Source organism: Carettochelys insculpta, chromosome 2, assembly GCF_033958435.1.
Source record: "Carettochelys insculpta isolate YL-2023 chromosome 2, ASM3395843v1, whole genome shotgun sequence".
Taxonomy (NCBI): Eukaryota; Metazoa; Chordata; order Testudines; family Carettochelyidae; genus Carettochelys; species Carettochelys insculpta.
The window spans coordinates 86,849,692-86,867,433 of NC_134138.1; the positions used below are offsets into that span (position 1 = coordinate 86,849,692).

At 42.4% G+C, this 17,742-nt stretch overlaps 1 protein-coding gene across 1 annotated transcript in view; it reads right to left on the minus strand.

Annotated features, from left to right (window-relative positions):
- TAF4B (TATA-box binding protein associated factor 4b) overlaps positions 1-17,742 on the minus strand; it is a 112,553-nt gene that overhangs the window by 17,066 nt on the left and 77,745 nt on the right. Inside the window, exon 14 of the mRNA XM_074985816.1 lies at positions 4,976-5,095. Coding sequence (XP_074841917.1) covers positions 4,976-5,095 — 120 coding nt within the window. The remainder of the gene's footprint in view (positions 1-4,975; positions 5,096-17,742) is intronic.

Below are 17,742 nucleotides of genomic sequence, written 5' to 3' on the forward strand. Positions count from 1 at the left end.
AGTGGGTTGTTTTCACATGTGACATTTTCATGCCATCTTTTACGAATGAGCACATCGGGATTGAGGTGGTGGTCAAGTTAGAGAGAAGATCAATACAACGCATGTCAAAAGTTGACTTTATCAACCTGCATTTCCAACGGAAATTATGACAAACACTACCAGGTTTGTATGAGTTTAAGTTCACGTCCAAAATCCCAATTTAAAAAAAGAAAAGAAAAAGTACATTAATGGCCCCCCAAATGCTGTTGTCACATTATTCTCAACTGTAATGTTTTGCCATAGTGTTACTGAATTTTTATTAAAGGAAATGGGCACGCTACAAAATAAGCAATAGCTGAAATATAGTAACAGGAAACCATTACACAGTCATTACTCTTACACCAACAGAATGTTAGCAACTGCAGCTTTTTATTACATATCCTTTCCCTATCAAAGGCACTGTTAAAAAAGCAAATCTGACTAACCAAAAAAAGCTTGGCAGGAAGAGAGGGAGAGATGAGGGAAGTTATTCTAATGCTAGGCTCATGTTTTCAGGTATTCCAGTGGTGTTAAATAAAAAGGCAGATAAGCAGCTCACTTATACATGGCAAAGGAAAGGCCACTATTTCATGGCACAAATGTAGCCATTCAAAAGGAAGATAATGGTCTTGAAAAGCTCTCTGTGACCAGATTGGGCTAGGTTCTTCTGCCTCATTTGCTCTGGGGGTAGAATGGCAAATGAGGATCATAGAAGAGTCTCCTAATTGGTCTCCCTCCTTTGCTTCACCAGTTTGATTCTTTCGATCCGGAAGGAAAACGTTAATGAAGCAAAGCAGGTGAACAAAGGACAGTTTCTTGTCAAAGCCTAGACTTAGAAAAGCCTGCAAGATGGGAGTCTCCATTGAGTAAGAGGAAAGATGGGTGTGGCAGTTCTCTGTACCTGCTGATGGTGGCCTAGGCTAGAGATCTAGAGCATAAGTGTTCTTCCCAAAGAGGAAATCTTTGCCTACTTGTTCTCAGGGAAGGGGTCCTGGTAGCCCTGCCATTCCTGCTCATTAGCCACAGCTACTATAAAAGAGCCCGCTGGTGGATGAGTGTGAAGATGCCCATCGTCCCTGGAGAGAGCAAGATACAGCTGAACCTCTTTAAATCTAGCAACCCTGGATTTAACCTTAAACATTAAAGATTCTGCCTGGCCAGCAAGGGTACTGTGGGGTTTGGGTATGGAGGGCGGGGGGAGGAGGTGAGAGGTTACCTGGAGTCCCCTGGCCACTCCTAGGCACCACTCCCTGCCAGAAGCGTCTCACAGTGCTGGATCTGAAGGAGTAGGACTCCATCTCTGACTCTGTATAAAATGATCATGGATAAGTAGAGCAAGACAGCCCTGTCCACACACATCATTGCATTGACCTTCCCATTACATGACCCTTGGCTTCTCCTAGTTTTTAACATAAACCCTGACTTCTTACTCCTCTCTGAGACAGGACACTCCTCCCCTGGATCCAAGTGCAGCACTAGTACCGGTTTTCCCCCAGACTACACCAGGGGTCTCAACAGGTGCCACTGACTCTGACATGGGCATCTTATCCCATCAGGCAGGTGAAGACAGAGACATGAGGGCCATCACTTCCTGTGCTGCCCGATAGGCTTCTGGTGTGGAGGGCAAGTCCATCAGGTCTGTTGGGTGGGGAGATGAGACAGAAGTAAGTTGACAAGTCTCTTGTGGCAGAGGCCAGCCCACTGCTCCTCTCAGGTCTCAGTGGCAGGGTCCTTTACTCATCTGTGGGGAGACCAGTGCCTCTCTAGCCTCTTTCTTGTGTAGGACTGGTGAGTAAGACCAGCACTGCCCACGTACTGGTGCTCTTGACCAGGTATGCCAGTGTTGAATGTTCTTAGAAGAATCTCTTCTTGGCACCACTCGTGGCCAGGCAGTGCCTGGAACCATGCACTGGTTCCAAGGCAGGGTCTGAATAAGAGCACAAAGTGTCCACTTAATAACGCAGAGATGTGCTCACGCTCCTTGCAATGCTCTGAGATTTGTCTTATGCACACGTCGGTCAGGAAACGCCTGGGTCACTGACAGGCACACACTTGCCACTGTCACCACAGGGCTTATACCCTGGGACTGGTATGTCGCTGTCGGCAAGAGAACGAGAGGTGGGAAGACTAAAGGGTACAACTCCCAACTGGGCTATACTATTTATATGACCTTTTGTATGAAAAAGACATTTAAACTGCAGAGAAAAGCAAAGCTAGGGAGCAGCACTTGCGAAGTAAGTGCCATGATATTCTCAATACCTTTCTCCAGAGGCGATAAGGAGGAACTGAGAGAGTGATAGGTTGACAGGGCCTATATGGAGCTCCATGAAAGTGCAACTCTCAGGGTGCCCAGGTTGACTACTTGGGGGAAAAAAGTTCTTCCAGTTGTCACGCACACACAAACCTGACTGGAACCAACATCAACTACTCAATGAAAAATGCCAACTTTTCCCCCTTTGTCGTTTTACTTCCCTCCCGTCTCCTGGACTATGTTCTAACACGCTGATCAAAGCTTGTGTCTATAGATGTCTGCAGGGACAACAAACGGTGGGGCCTAGTGAACAAATACAACATATTCCAAGTGGCATATCTGCAAATTTAATCGGATGATGCGCTCCACGTCTACAACAAGAGGTGGCCATGTCTAGTGTAATGGCTTTAAATCTTCTTGGAGAGAAGTTTGGCAGCCTCATAAGTCTTAGGTGCCAACTCTGCTTATCTGGCCAGGGTCTGTCCTGCCACCTTGAGGTCTTCCCCTAAAAACTCTGGAGGAAAAATTAAAAAATGGCAGGGGGGAATCTTTCATGCTCAATGTTTCTGATCCAAGAGCTCCTGCAGGGCCCTCCTGGAGAGGACAGGTTTTGCAAGAAAAGGAAAACCTTGAACAAGACTAGAACAGAAGGATTAGATTGGGGTTGGGGGAGACAATTATCTCATGCACTGCAAGGACTGCTTCCCTCCCTTTGATGCTCATAACTATCTCAGGCAAGACACTTAACATACCCCACCTATCACACCACTCCTTCAGTCCTATGTACTTGATTTGTCAGTTTTTCTTGCCATTTTTTTGGACCTCTGTGCTTATACAGGTCAGTCTGGACTGGAAATACAGTTGATCTGAAGAAGTGCGTCTGTCCCATGAAAGTTCATCCCTGAATAAGTCATTGTTAGTCTTTAAAGTGCTTCATTTCTGCTGGTTTGTTTTGTTAGATGATAGACTAACACAGCTACCTCTCTGTTACTATTGTTAGGAACGGAGTAAAAAGTCAGGATTTCTGATAAACTAGGATAGAAGCCAAGGGTCATGTTATTACGGGCAAGTCAATACCATAAGACTATGGGACTACTCGCACATTAACCCTCTCTTTGGCAAGGAGAGATACTCAAGCTACCACAGGAAGAGGACCAGAGGATGCATTCAAAAAAAAAAGTAAAATTCATACCAGGTATGTGCACTCTGCAGCTGGGAGTGAGCCTTATTTGCTAGTGAGCAGTGTGTTCCCTGTAAGCTAAGCACTTAGGCAGCCACTCAGGAGAAACTCTGGTGGTACCCAGCTGACTAGTAGAGCCCCTGTAGCCACCTGCAGCCGGCGTCTATTGTGGTGCATACCTGCACATGCCTTGGCAGATGTAACATCCACGTGGGAGCAGATTTTGAAAAAAAAAGTTAGAGGAACACTGCTAGTGAGGGTCCAGCAACCACACTGAAATTAGCAGCAGCTTGGATAGTGTGGTTTGGGGTGGGGACAGGGGCCTGAGCCATAAAGGGCCAGACTGATGTTTTTGGTATCCCAACTGAAGCCCCACTAGCCTGAATTTGTTCATCTGTGCTGGCAAGCTCGCTCCCACTGAGGTACATACAAGCACGCTGCAGTGCCCTTTGAGTCGCTAAAGGAGCTCCAAGTGGAGGAAGCAGCTTTGGATAATGCAGCGCTGGAGGGGAGGATCCCATATTGTCTAACCCCTCAACTGGGCAACCCAGGGCTCGAGTGCAGAGATTAGACTTGCGTTCAAAGCCAGCAGCTGGAAGTTTAAGGAAGTGAGATTCAGGTGCCACTGAAAAAGTCTCTATGCCCTACCTACAGAAAATGGTCCAACTCCCCCAAACAAAAGACTTTCAAAGTGTTAACGTGGTCAAGAACAACCCCCCTCCCCCCTGCCCAAGAGATTCAGGAATCCTTCAGAAGCAGCCAGCCACACACTAGATCTGGTCTACAAAGATTTTGTACAGGTATAACTACATCAGTATGAGGTTCGGACGTGTGCGTGCCTGCGTATGTGGGATTTTATAATGATATCGGTGGTACTATCCCTCATACGGATGCAGGTGCCCTGTATGGGTATTGTTTAATTCTCCTCCTGTACTTCTATGACAGATGAAGGAGGTGTAACTTATGGTTTGTGAGGAAGGCACCTGAGTCGGGGGTGGGGGCATTACTTGAAACCATTCACCTGATCCATTGGGAAGCACAGCTTGTGTACCAAGCCCACTAGGATTGAAAACATAAGCTTCTTTCCTACTTTTTGTGGTAGAGGAGGCCGGTTTGGTCTTCCAGAGAGCACCTCAACTGCTGTTTGTTCCTGTAGATGAGATGCTTCCCCTTTTTGCAAGTGCAGCAGTTAAATGTCTGTAATAGCCCCAGAAGTAGTTACACTGGCAACACACACCACTAAGACTGTGGAGGATCCCCTCAGAGATTAAAGTAGAGACTTTCATTATTTTTGATTTTGTGTTATAAATAAAGCACGCTCATCAAGACACATAATTAGTAGCCATATTTGACTAATCGCAGTTCACCAGAACTAAAAGCTTTTAGTATCACTTTACAGATTGAGTATTTATTTTCTGTACAATATTTAACGAGCCTCAGGGAGGGCTTTCCTTTTCCATAAAAAACGGTGCAGAAGATAACAATTGAGTATAATCACAGAACAAACACATAAGCCATTTCAATACCTCAAGCCCAGATCCAAGGTTTGGTGAATCCAATGGCCTTTTTTTCCTTGGCCCAATGGCTGCCAATGCAGTGAGGTTGGCTTCTCTTTGTTGCATCTGTGCCAGCTCTAACTGCTGCATCTAATTTAAAGGAGAAAAGTATGAGATATATGGCAATGCCTTTTTTATTAAAAAAACTACTACTCAACTGGCTTCCTGCCCCACTTCTTCCACCCCAACCATTCCCATGGCTTGGGCTGCTTTTATGCATCTGATAAATCCGATCACACATGGGTCTATGGCTTTTCAGAAGTTACAATTTCAGTAGTTAGGCCTACCACCACATGAATCATTTTACAAGCTCAAATACTAACCACACTATATATCCCATCGTTAGGTTCAAGGGTTTGGGGAAGCCACCTAGGTTCAACGATACTACCAGATATATTCCTGTTGATCGTAAACAGTGAATTTCACTCTGACTACTGAGATTAGAAAAGTTCTGGCTCAAAACTAGTTTAAATGGCCAAAAATTAACAATTGAGAGCTGAAGGTTCTCAATATTGAGAGTTGGTTACACCGAACTTTATCTCACAGGTTGTTTCCATTTGGAAATTCAGAAACATGACTTGTATTGGCTGAAATTCATTTTGTCTTCAATTATCTGAAGTTTAAATCTGTAAACAAAGACCTTGTGCCCCTGATGTTAATCTGCATGTCATGGGGACAGAACAGTTGGGTCAGAGGAATTTTCAGGTGACTGAAGTTTAATATCAGGCAGCTAGCACTTCACATCTGTTAACTTTTTCCAAAAAGTCTCGCCTTTTCTGGCACTTGTATTAGACAAGTCTTAGACTTCAGATATTGACTTCCAGTTGTTCATTAAGAAAAGAATTCCCTTAAAATAAGACAAGGCTTATCAGGCTCCATGATTAGCTGGTTGGATTAGTTTATTCAAAATAACCAAACAAGCTTATGAAATACGTCACTAAGTTACTGCTAAAAATCAGCAGCTTTTTCTTTTTTTAAATATAAACTAACACAAAGTGTTTCCTATGGCAAGGTATATATTACTGCTTCTCAAGTGCATTGAAATAGTCTCATGGTTTTCATTCATGCTGGAATGACTCAAGATTAAGGGGAAAGTCTGCAAAGTATTTTTCCCTCTGAAGGATTATCATTTATAGCAAAAAAAAAAAAAAAAAAGTGCAAAACAGAAATGGAAGTTTTCCAGCTTAGGGTTCAAAACTTTCCAACTACAAAGCCCATACATTCAATGCCTTAGTCATGCACCAACTACAGTTTTTTTATATTAATATTAAAATGGCCACACTGGGCCATCTGTAACTTACTGAAACACTTCTTCGTTGTAGGTGTGTAAATACCCAAGGAATGTAGAGCAGCAATGTAATCCTTCAACATATGCAAGGAGTTATTCATGGTCTCGGAAAAAGCTTATGGCCAAAACAGGAGTCCTCCACTAGGGAGTTCAGTGGGAATGAGAAAATTGGTCAGAATCCCTAGGAGGTATGCAGTACTTCTTATCCACTCTTTTGCATATTGGTTATTGTGGGGAGGCTAGATACTTGGCTTGATGGTTTAATTCTGTAGGACTGTTCTCATATTCTTTGTGGCCAGCATCTGCTATACTGTATCACTTTGCCAGATCCAGAAGAACCTCGCTAATAAGTAACATGCCTCTAGAAGGGTTTGACAACTATAAAACATCCAGCAGCTTGTGCTCCTTATCTGACTTCCTGAAGAGGGATCTGCAGAGCATTGGCTACCCTTCTAATAAGGCCCTGGAACAACCTGAAGCTGTCAGAAGTGGAAAGTTTGGGAAGCATAACAGCCTCATCCGCAAAAGACAAAATTTGTGTTTTCAGGGTTGACTGTCATCTGTCCTAGCCTCCTGTTCCTCAAATGTCTCCTATCATGAAATGAAAGGGGAAGAATGTGAAGCTCAGGCCTTCTTCATGGAGCATAGCAGAAGTCTATTAAAGCGTTGCCAACAGATAGCATGGGTCTCAATATGGTCATTGTGAGAGGTGGGAATGGGGACAAGGGTGGTGTCACCATCCTTGGTGAGCTGCAAGAAACTGCCTGAGAGGGGATGGGTTCCTGAAAGGGTATGCAGGAGAATCCCTTACAGAAAATCATGGTGATTAATTGAAAGTCCTCTTCCTCCTCTCCCTCTTCCCACAAGAGGTCAATCCTTGAGGATGAAGGACAGTCATGTGCCATGGAGTGGCCACTCAGAGACCAAGGCCGCTGCACTGAAACATCTGTAATACCTAAACAGTAATGGGGACTCCAGTTCATTTAACACCAAGTACCACCTTGGGTATCAAAACTCCTGTAGTAACAGACAGGACCCTCGTAGTGAGAGCATAACTTAGGCTGCCAGGGCCGGAGATGATGACCCTTCAGCAAACTTCAAGCAGTGCATGTGTCAGACACTGAGGGCAGTTCACATATGTACCCCACTCACCCTCGGCATCTGCCATGAGGAATCAGAGTGCATGCCCAGGGCATGGGCACTGCTAGCTAGAAATTGCTGCTCACAGGCTTGAGAGGCTCATAAGCACCTCATGTGGGGCACCCATAGGAACACTACTCAAAAAAGAAGTTAGTTCTGGTTCTTCATGTATGAAAGCAGTGTTTAACATCCATTTCCTGGCTGGTTAGGCTCAGAGAGGTAGTCGTGTTACTCTGCAGCTTTGCAAAACAAAAACCAGCCCTGTAGCACCTTAGACATTTTTAGTCTTTAAGGTGCTACAAGACTGCTTTTTTGTTCTGGTTGGTTAGGGGTTTTATTTAAAAAATTAAAACAAATTTTGTCTACCCTAAAAGCATTTGGCACCTTGCCATCTCCAATGCCTAGGGGCCATTTAAAAAAAGAGAGTCACAAATTCAACTTTCCTACCCCAGCACTTAGGTGTAAGAGCAACAAACATGCTTTGATCCTTTCCTCCAGCAAAACAGACTTGACATTCCTAATGTTACTAAGGTTACAAACAGTTTAAAACACCGAGTCATTCGCACAAAGGGACCAATCCACATTTCAAAAAGATTTTTTGCAGCTCAACTTATCTGCACAGGGAAGTTAGTGTTTCTACAGCATTAGCTACCCTATCACATGTGTATTTTTTATTTCTATGTTTTCTTAAATGCCAGACATCATTCATCAGAATTTCTTGCACTTTGCTTGCTTTATTTCCATTTTTTGTAGTGTAGAGAATCATATTAGCAGTAAAAAGTTGTCTAAGAACAAAACCTACTACATTAAATTTTTAATTTAAAGAAGTTTTGCTTATGTTTCCGACAGCTGCCTTAATATTTGTGGGTTTTGCAAAGAACAGTTTTTTAAAAATAAAGAATTTGATGTAGAAAATGCTTTCTGAAGTCAACTTACTTTAAATTGGAGAGGAAAACACAATTTAAATCCAAGTAACTAAACTGAACCTTCACTTAGAAGTCCAGCCAAACCTCATGATTTGAAAAATCAAATAAAAATATTGCCATTTAACCACTTCCTGGATTTATTAGAAGCAATTAAAAATCTGCAGTTCTTCGACAGTTATTGAATTTCCAAGCCAAAATTTCTAGACCTAAGATGTTCCAACAAACATTTAAATTTGTGGGTAGTAATCTGAGCTGAGTTTTACAGAACCGTATACCCTTCATTTTAATCAGACAATTCTGTTGATACATTTTTGTTGTAGAATTTCACACAGCTGTGCCACACTGTACTTGCTTGCAGACAACAGTCTGTAAATATACTGCACAGTTACACTGTATGCTGATGTCCTCTTTAGCCACAGCAGACTGAACTTAACTGTGGATAGAACATTACATTTCACACTTGAGCAGACAAAGAGGGACAGACAAGTTCCAAACTTCTAGTTTTACTGTTGTTCCAATACAGCAAAAACAGTTAATGAAGATAGATCAGTATATAGTTGCTTTCCTCAGGCTGCTTATAAAAAAAACAGACATTTTCAAAGATGATGCCTAAAGTCAGGGGCTACGTCTACACTAGAGAGTTTTGCAGACAAAACTGGGTTTTTTTCAACAGAAACTCTGGACAATAGCAGCCATGTAGACACACACTGGGGGCTCTCTGCCAACAGAGAGAGTCAAAAGATCAATCTGCTTTTATATGTAGATGTAATCTGTCAACAGAAGTTTTGTCGGAAAATCCCTTCTGATGGTAAATTCTATAGACAGATGCTTCCAGTGAAGACACAGTCCGGGAGCCTAAGACACTGATCCTACATAGAGATTTGTGCAAATGTACTCCTGCCTTGCTCATTGCAGGATCAAAGCCTTACTCTACAGCTACGTCTTCCAATAAGTGGCCAGATTTTCAAAGGTCCCACTCAAATCAGCCACTGAGGTTTTTTTTTGTTTGTTTAAATCGATTAAAAAAGAGTACGTAAGCTAATGACCACAAGACACGAAGGAACTGAGTTTCACAGCAATAGAAAAATTATTGTGCCTTCTCACCAATTTAAGATTATTAAATTTGGACAAAGTAAGCAACCTGCCAATTTTTACTGACAGGCAGCCATGGTAGTAGAAAAACAGGAGCCAGTGACAAAGAATGACTGAAACAGATACTGATTTAATAGAGAGCCAATAGAAGGGGAGGTGAGGAAACAGGCTGCTGAATTCTATACAGTGCAGAGTTAATGGAGTGTAAGAAGAGACATTTATCAGCTATCCCAAGGGACAGATGCACTTTCTATTGGCAGCCTGGGTAAAAGTGACACCTCTGCACATGAGCTGCTCTCTCTCTCATTCATCCTCAATGACTTACCCTCCCAATGGGACTGGGACTTCTCTGTGAGAGAGAAAGAGAGTCAGTCAGTGCTGGTACTGTTGCCTACCCGCTACTTGTGGCAGCGGTGGGGCAGTGCGGGAAAAAGGAGGTTCAGCAGGAGGAGAAGTTCTTCAGCATGGTCACTTGATGCATCCTTGGCTATCCAAGTTCTACCAGCAACACTTTCTAACACTGACATTGCAATGCCCACCTATTCACGGAAACTGGAGTTGGGGATATTTGCACCCCCGCCCCCAGCATCCATCCTTACTCCACCCACAATACATTTTCCATCTGGGGACAGAAAAAAAAAGAGACAGAATCCAGCCAGGGTTTGAAGAATGAGTCTCACTTTGGCTACATTCTGGAGATGAGACAGTTGTGTCCTAGAACACAGGAACAAACATTGCAAAAATACAGTGGAAGCATTCAGTACAAACACCTCTAATCCTTCTAAAGGACCCAAGGAAATGGTAACAAAGAACATCAGGCTAGAAGCCTGGCTCAATACACTAGCCAATTAGACAGATTTGACTGGAGTGCATTTAGTTTTTCCGAAATGTGCAATGCTTTCAACTGAGTGTTGACAGCACCAAAAGCAGAGTGAAAAGGAGAAACTGATGAGATGTGAAGAAAGACGATGGCATCAAGAGATACCAGTGGACAATGGCTAGTTGATTAGTTCTGTGATACAGCAGTCAGGAAGAACAAGGTAAGATATGGATGTTTTTGTAGCACATCTGAGTTACCAGCAAAGTGGAAAAAAAGGAGAAATGGAACATGGTTTAAAATGCAGCATCTATAGCAGAGTAAGAACTCCTCTTAGATGGTGCAAAGTTGGAAGACGTCTGTGTGGAAGCTGCAGAAGGACGTGGTGCTTGGTATGCCACAAAACCCTTCAGCCAGACTTCCACTAGCAATACGTGCAATTCAGCAGCTTTACATGGGGGAAAAAGTGGTGTCCTAGCTAACCCCCCCTCGCATATCCACTTCAGAGATGCTCTCTAATCTCATCCTCCACTACCTTTCCTGTCTACCATCATCCCTCAAAACTGACAAACACTATGCTAATCTTTTGACTTGCTTTCAAATCTTTTAAAATGTAGGAAATTGCATATATTATTGAAAATATTCTCCACAGACAATAGAGCCTCTTCTCCCATTTCAGTTAGGAAGAGGGATGTTCCCTTTACATTTATATTTTGTTGTCTGGGCCGTGAGGAATGTGAACTCCTCAAATTATCTCCATCTTGTTGCATCCCATTTCTAGGGGATGGATGCGATGATACATCGCAATAATGTCAACATGCCATCAAAACCAGCAAGCCGCCTCTCCTAGGCTACATGTCAGCCACTGAAAAGATGACACTGCTGCCATTATGCCTGTCCATTTTGTAGATCCTACTCAAAATTTGGTCTCAAAAACAGCAGAAAAGAAGCAGTCTTTGGATGAAAAAGAAGCCAGAGAGTGTTCATGTACATTTTCCTCCCTTCAACTTTTACTTTCACTCTAAGAAATACAGTACAAAGATTTCTAACCTCCTGTGCACACAAAGATCAAATTGCTGTGAAAATGTCTCAAGTTGCAAAATAGTCTTTGTTGCTGCTGGCCTTTTTAATAATAAAAATGGGTTTTAAAGTCTGGTCTTGCAGCAGTCAGGAACTTCTAGGGTGACACAATAACCATTTTAGTTAATCTGACCTGCAGCACAAATCAAAAAAAAGGTACATGTTTAAGTCCTCCTCCTAGTAAAATGGCATTTGCAGCATAGGTGTAATCACATAAAATGAAAGGTTTTAAAATTGACCTCTCTTCTCCACTCAGTTCCTCTACCCATAAAAGTATTTCCATTCCAGCTCATGCAAATTGCATTTCTAACTCTCGTGAAGTCTTATTCTGCACATTTCAGTAAAATATGCAAGGCCCGTATCCAGTATTAAACTGACTTCATTTTTGGTGACAATCTTTTAGAAACAAAATTTTACTTTTAAGAAGATAGACAATATTTGAGCCATGAGACACCAAGCAGGTGGGAGAAAAAAAAAAGCAATTTGGGTTGTTACACAAAGTGCTCAGAAGACTGACATCTTTGGTTGCAATGGCGAATAGGGCAAAGTAGCTTACCAGCGATTGCCTCTCTGTCCTAGACCTGCTAACCAAAGGAGCCTGGCTAAGGAGGAAGTTATTTTTCTTTGTTATTATGTAACAAGTTGGATTTGTTTTGGTAATACAAAGCAAAGAGGAGACACTACATCAGTGTTTCTTAAACTGCCTTCCATGAACAACTTGCAGGAATGCTGTGAGCATTTGGAAAAATACGCTGATGGTATATATTTTCTGTTACTCAAACCAGCTACAAGGTTACTTCATTGCTATGATACCAGATTAAATTACTTAATTTTGTTTTTGCTGTGTGTGTTGCTATTTGTTCTTTTTTGGTCTGACTACTTTTTTTTTTTTAATTTCATGGATGTTCTGCATAAAAATATTGTTTGGTGTTCCAAAATCTCAAAGTTTAAAACCAACACTGCACTACTTTCTCCCCCCCACCCCCCATGCACAAAAAAAGCAGGACTTTCAGGTTTCCAGAGGTAAGTAACATCTTTGTCAGGTACCAACGATCAGGAAAACCAAGGTAGTCTGAAGTCATTTTCTATGCCTGACAAACAAACGAGAGAATGCTCTTCGTGAAGCTTCCAACCTACACCTACTAATTAGAAACCTCAAAAGTTGTTTTAAGTCATATTGCCTCAGACCCCCTGATTTGAACTATTAAACAACAACAATTTCAACTCATGCTTGCAAGCCCCTAGATATGTTGCTTGGAAGGCAAACAGCAGCCTTTGAAGTACTTCCTGATAGACTAATCAGAGCCCTATTTCACACTGTGTGAACGTGGACAGTTCTGTGCTACGGAAAAATTGTTTGCTGCAGTGTTCATGAAAGTCTGTCTGGGAAACAGAAAGGGAAAAAAAACTAATCAGTGTACTGTATTTTTAATTAACACACAATGGTGTGTCATGTCTCTGGTATGTGATTTCTGTTACTGAACGACGTTACGTAGCCTAAGCTGTACAGGTTGAACCTCTCTAGTCTGGCATCCTTGGGACCTGACTGGTGCCAACTGAGAGAATTTGCTGGACCACAGGAGGTCAATATTGTCAAGCAGCACTATCAACACTTCAACTGCTTACGGGGCTCTTGGGGTAAACTACAGATGAATAACAGCACAGATCACTGAGAGTCAGGACAGGTCGTCATATACACACATGCAAACAGGCATGTAGTTTTCGGGGAAGAGGAAGAACTATGTTTCTTGTGGGGGGTTCCAGAGAGCAACTGTACCATTAACATCTTGTTTTTTTCCTATGCTAGTCAACATGTAGGCCAGTCAGGATTGCAGAAGAGGTAATATGTCTAAGAGGAACAGGTCTGGAGTGCATAGGGTAGACAACAGGGCAACAAAGGGGCTAAGGTTATGGGAGGACAAGAGGCAGCAATCTGAGAGATGACAGGTATCCTAGGGACAGGTAAATCCAAATGCTTAACTCTGCCTGAGTGCAGCACATGACAAAGTAACATATACAAAATGTGATACCTATATACCCTGAAAAATCCCCTTCTACACAACTATGGAAGAAATCAAATGCAAAGGAACACTACCATGTGGGGGCAAACAGAAGGAGCAAAGTGAAGAAATTAAGTCTTTAAGACTGGGCAGTAAAGAGCATGCAACTGTTTGGATGTGGACAGAGTATACAGAAAGGAAGGTATGGAAGGAACAATTCCAAGCTTCATTTGGAGGACTAAGAAAAAAACTGGAAATGTATAAGGTGTGGCACCAACCAAGGGTGCCCATTATACGGATGGGTTTAGTAATAAGTAAAAGAGGGATAACTTCAGGACACCAAGTTTCAGCAGAACATGGAAAGAGGCTCTATCAAACAATTTAAAGCATCAGAGAAACGGGCAGCAAAGGAAACTGGGGAGGGCTAAAAGAGAAGTTAATGTATGCCCAAGGGTTATGCATGCTATTCAGCAATAAAAATATGTTCAGAGTAATAAAAGCAGTAACATGGATAAACAAAAATATGTAGAAGGCTTGAGGAAAAAGGAGACGGCAGACAAAGGCAAATGAAAGAAACTAAGGTAGTGGGGACTTTCAGTTTACAGAATAAAGAGAAACAAAGATAGGTAATCACAAAGGAGTTTACTCATACAAGCATTTAGTTTTTCCACTAATTTTTTTCCTCTTCTTTCCCACTGATGGACTATTAAAATTTAGAATTTTAAGATGCATAGCTAACATACACCTAACATCGGCTGTTTATTCTAAATACCAAAATTACAAGTCTTTCATTTCTTGCTCACACTCATTTTCACATAGATATCTATCTATTCTACCTCTCCCTCTAATCTCCATGCATCAAGTTTTCAAATGCTTTTATTCATACTCTTGGCCTGCTCTCTTCTACTGCCTTCTACTCTAAGGCTATGTCTAGATTGTCAAGAACTGTCAGCAAAAGATACACAAATTGCTCAATGCATTTGTGTATCTTCTGCCGACAGTTCTGTTGGGAGAGGCTCTCTCAACATTTGGCCAATCCACATGGGGCCAAACGTCAGGAAGACCCTCTTTGTTGAGGCATCCCACGAGGAAGAAGGGACATTGGCAGAATGCTCCTGATACGTCAGAGTTCTGTTGGGAGACCTTTAGCCTCCCAACAGAAGCCTGCAGCTTAGGCACCTACCTACCTTTTGCAGCATGTCAAGCACATTCCTATTTTGCACTTGTATTTCTCAATGCCTCCTCAGGACCTTACACCAGCTCCCAGCAAACCTAATACACTGAGCACCGGCTTTACATTTCACTCGTTTTGTAGGCAGCTTTCTGACCTGCAGGGTGAACGTCACATTTTCAGCAAGAGGAGGTGGAATTTTTGGACTGTGCGACTAACGTACTTGCCATCTCTTCTTTCTTGATGCAGTTTCTCCCTCCACCCCCTCCTTACAACACAACTGAATGCTTTAATTAGCCACACCACTTGTTCTTACTGGATTTTAAATTGTATTTTAGCATTAAATACAAGACAGAGGGAGTATATGGTATAAAGGGGTTCGGCGTGCAGCATGATTGTTTTAAATACATTTTTAGATTAGATGATGGATTTTTTAAAAAATTTCTCACACACATGGCATCAGTGACAAAGAAGCCTAAAGTAAACACTACTTCCGGGCTGCCCTCCCAGACCCGAGGTCTCATCTGCTATCTTGACAGTGGTTGTAACATGAGACACAGAACTGGTCCTAATACAGACTTTTGGGCATTTCTATTTTAAATGTCTGTACCACTCTGAAAACTATTTATGTTTTAATGTTTTCTTACTCATCACAGTTTATAATTTACGAAAGCAGACTACCTCCCAGCCTGCAATTACTCAAGGTATGGCCACAATGCACACAACAGCTCACTTGGGCTTCAGGCTAAGGGCAAGGCTGAATTTTGGTTTCGACATTTAGTCTCAAGCCCAGCCTGAAGGATACTTCCCCGCTGGCAGCATCCCAGAATGGAGGTTCCAATCATCCACACTGCAACTCAACAGCCCTGTATCTACAACAACCAATACAGGCCAACTCTGGATGTTTAATTGCAAGTAAACATGCCCTTAGTTTAACAGCCTTTCATGGGCAACTCTGACAAAGACTCTTGATACCTGTAAGAGACCCTAAGCGACCGCCCTTTCCTTCAGGGTGGCTGATTTTTATAAGGTACTGCACAAATCAAAATACTCAATTGGAAGGAACCTGAATGGGTTAACTAGTCCAGTCTCCAGCTCTCATGGTCGGGCCAAGCACCATCTAGACCAGAGGTGGCCCACAGATTCTCTTTCTGTCCCGTCCCATACTCCTCTCGCACAGTGGAGCAACTGCAGCCCCACACTTCCTACTCCTACCACTTCCTCCCAGCAATTCTAGAATACGTAAGATGTCCGAATCATGCTCCTTCCCCACTCCGCTCCCACCCTGCCACATCTGGAACACAGTGAATCCAGCTGTTTGCGGCTATTCAAGTTCTCGGAGGGAGGGGAAGCAGCAGGGATGGAACACAAAACAGTGGTTTCATTGTACTCTGGAAGTTCTGGGAGGGAGAAGGAGAAGTAAGAAGTGAAGTTCTCTAATACCATAGTACATAAGAGGTGCACGTCAGAAAAGAGACAGGGGTCTGCAGGCGGAATCCCAGTGGCCTGCGCACTGCTGCCAATCACCAAGATGAAAGAGGGCCCCTCATGCTTCCCATTAACTATTCTTGGCTGTCCATGGGATGATCTAGATCATCCCTGACCGCATTTGTCTAACCTGCTCTTAAGATGGACAATACGACTTTCGTGGGCAATTTATTCCAGTGGTTAACAGGCTCGGCAGCTTCATCCTGAGGTGCTTCAGAACACAAAGATGTATTTTCGTATGTCTATCATGACACCTCAACACTATCTCCTCTTCAATTCCTGAAACAGCTCTCCAACATCCTGTTTTATCTGCTCTATACAGCACTCCTATAGAAGTTTTTACTTGTTTTAGCTGCATCGAAGCGTGAGCACTTCAGTTTTTGCTAAGATTTCAAATTTGCTTCAACACACATATCCTACTGCTTGGGAAGGGGGCAATGGAAGAAATGCTGAAGTCCAGATCACATAACTAAATTACTAAAGCTATGGGCCCAAGCCACAGTCCAGATGTAAGGCCAAGCAGTTGGTTGATGACATTATGATGTTTTCAGCTTGTTTCTAGTTCCTAGGTACCTCTTCCAGGGGCTACTAGAAAAATATGACAGCGGACAGGATACACGAGCTACCTTTGAACACTATAGTCTTCACTGGGAAAAGGAATGAGCTGATGAATGAGAAATCAAAAATGAGGTAGTAAGTGCATGGCAACAGGAAAGCCAAGCAGCAGCAAAGATAATCAGGCAACTGGAAAACTTAAATAAAATAGGACGACGTAACCTATAGAAGGGGAACAGAACTAGAGCTGTAGAACACAGGATGCGGTGGGCACAGAAGGAACAGATTAGGTAAGGGAAGTGGAAATAGAGTCAGACTAATTTTTGAAGCTATGTCAAATGCAGTTAGTCACTGTTTTTTAAAAAAAAAAAAAATGTAGATCCTCTCCTACTATTTCTCTCAGGTCCAGTGGCTACCACAGCGATTTCATGTTAAACGAAAGAGGATGAGGCGATAATGCCAGGGAGGTGGCCCTCAAGACACTAAGATGGGGGAATATCAGGTTTTGTCAGTAAGAATCTCTGAATTAACAAGTTACAGGTTCTGAGGTCCCACGGCACATGAATGATTTCAGAGAAAAGGTGAGTGACAGGAAAGCTTGAAAGTTGAGATTTTAGATTCAGATGCACAACAAGCACCAACACAAACAACAAACTGACTGGAACTCCGTTTACATGAAGCTCATACTGCATTCCTATTCTTGGTACAGCTATTTAAATCACGCTGGAAAAGATTACATTAATGAACTAAAGACAAGCCAACACAGATATTTAAGAATACATCATCTGGGGAAGATATGAACATACTTTAAGGTTTTATTTTAGGTGAGAAAAAAGTTCAAGAATAGCAGAGAGCTGCAGAAAATACTTATAATATTAATGTTTAAAGAACAAGCATCACAGATTGAAAAAGAGGTTTATACCCCATAAACCTGAAGTAAGAGATGAGAGGGGAAGTCATGAACAATTTACTCAGGCTTTGGAAAGCCTATTACATGAAAGGTTAACGTGTAAGGTTATTAAATCTAGTAGAAAGCACAAAATGTTGAATGGATAAAGGAGTCAGTTGAGGTGTACCTGAAACCAGCTCAAACGGGAACATGCCCTTTCTGTAGGTGATAATTTACTCACACATTTGGGTAGGTGGAGGGGGCAGTAATAAAAGGATCAAGTTTAGTGTG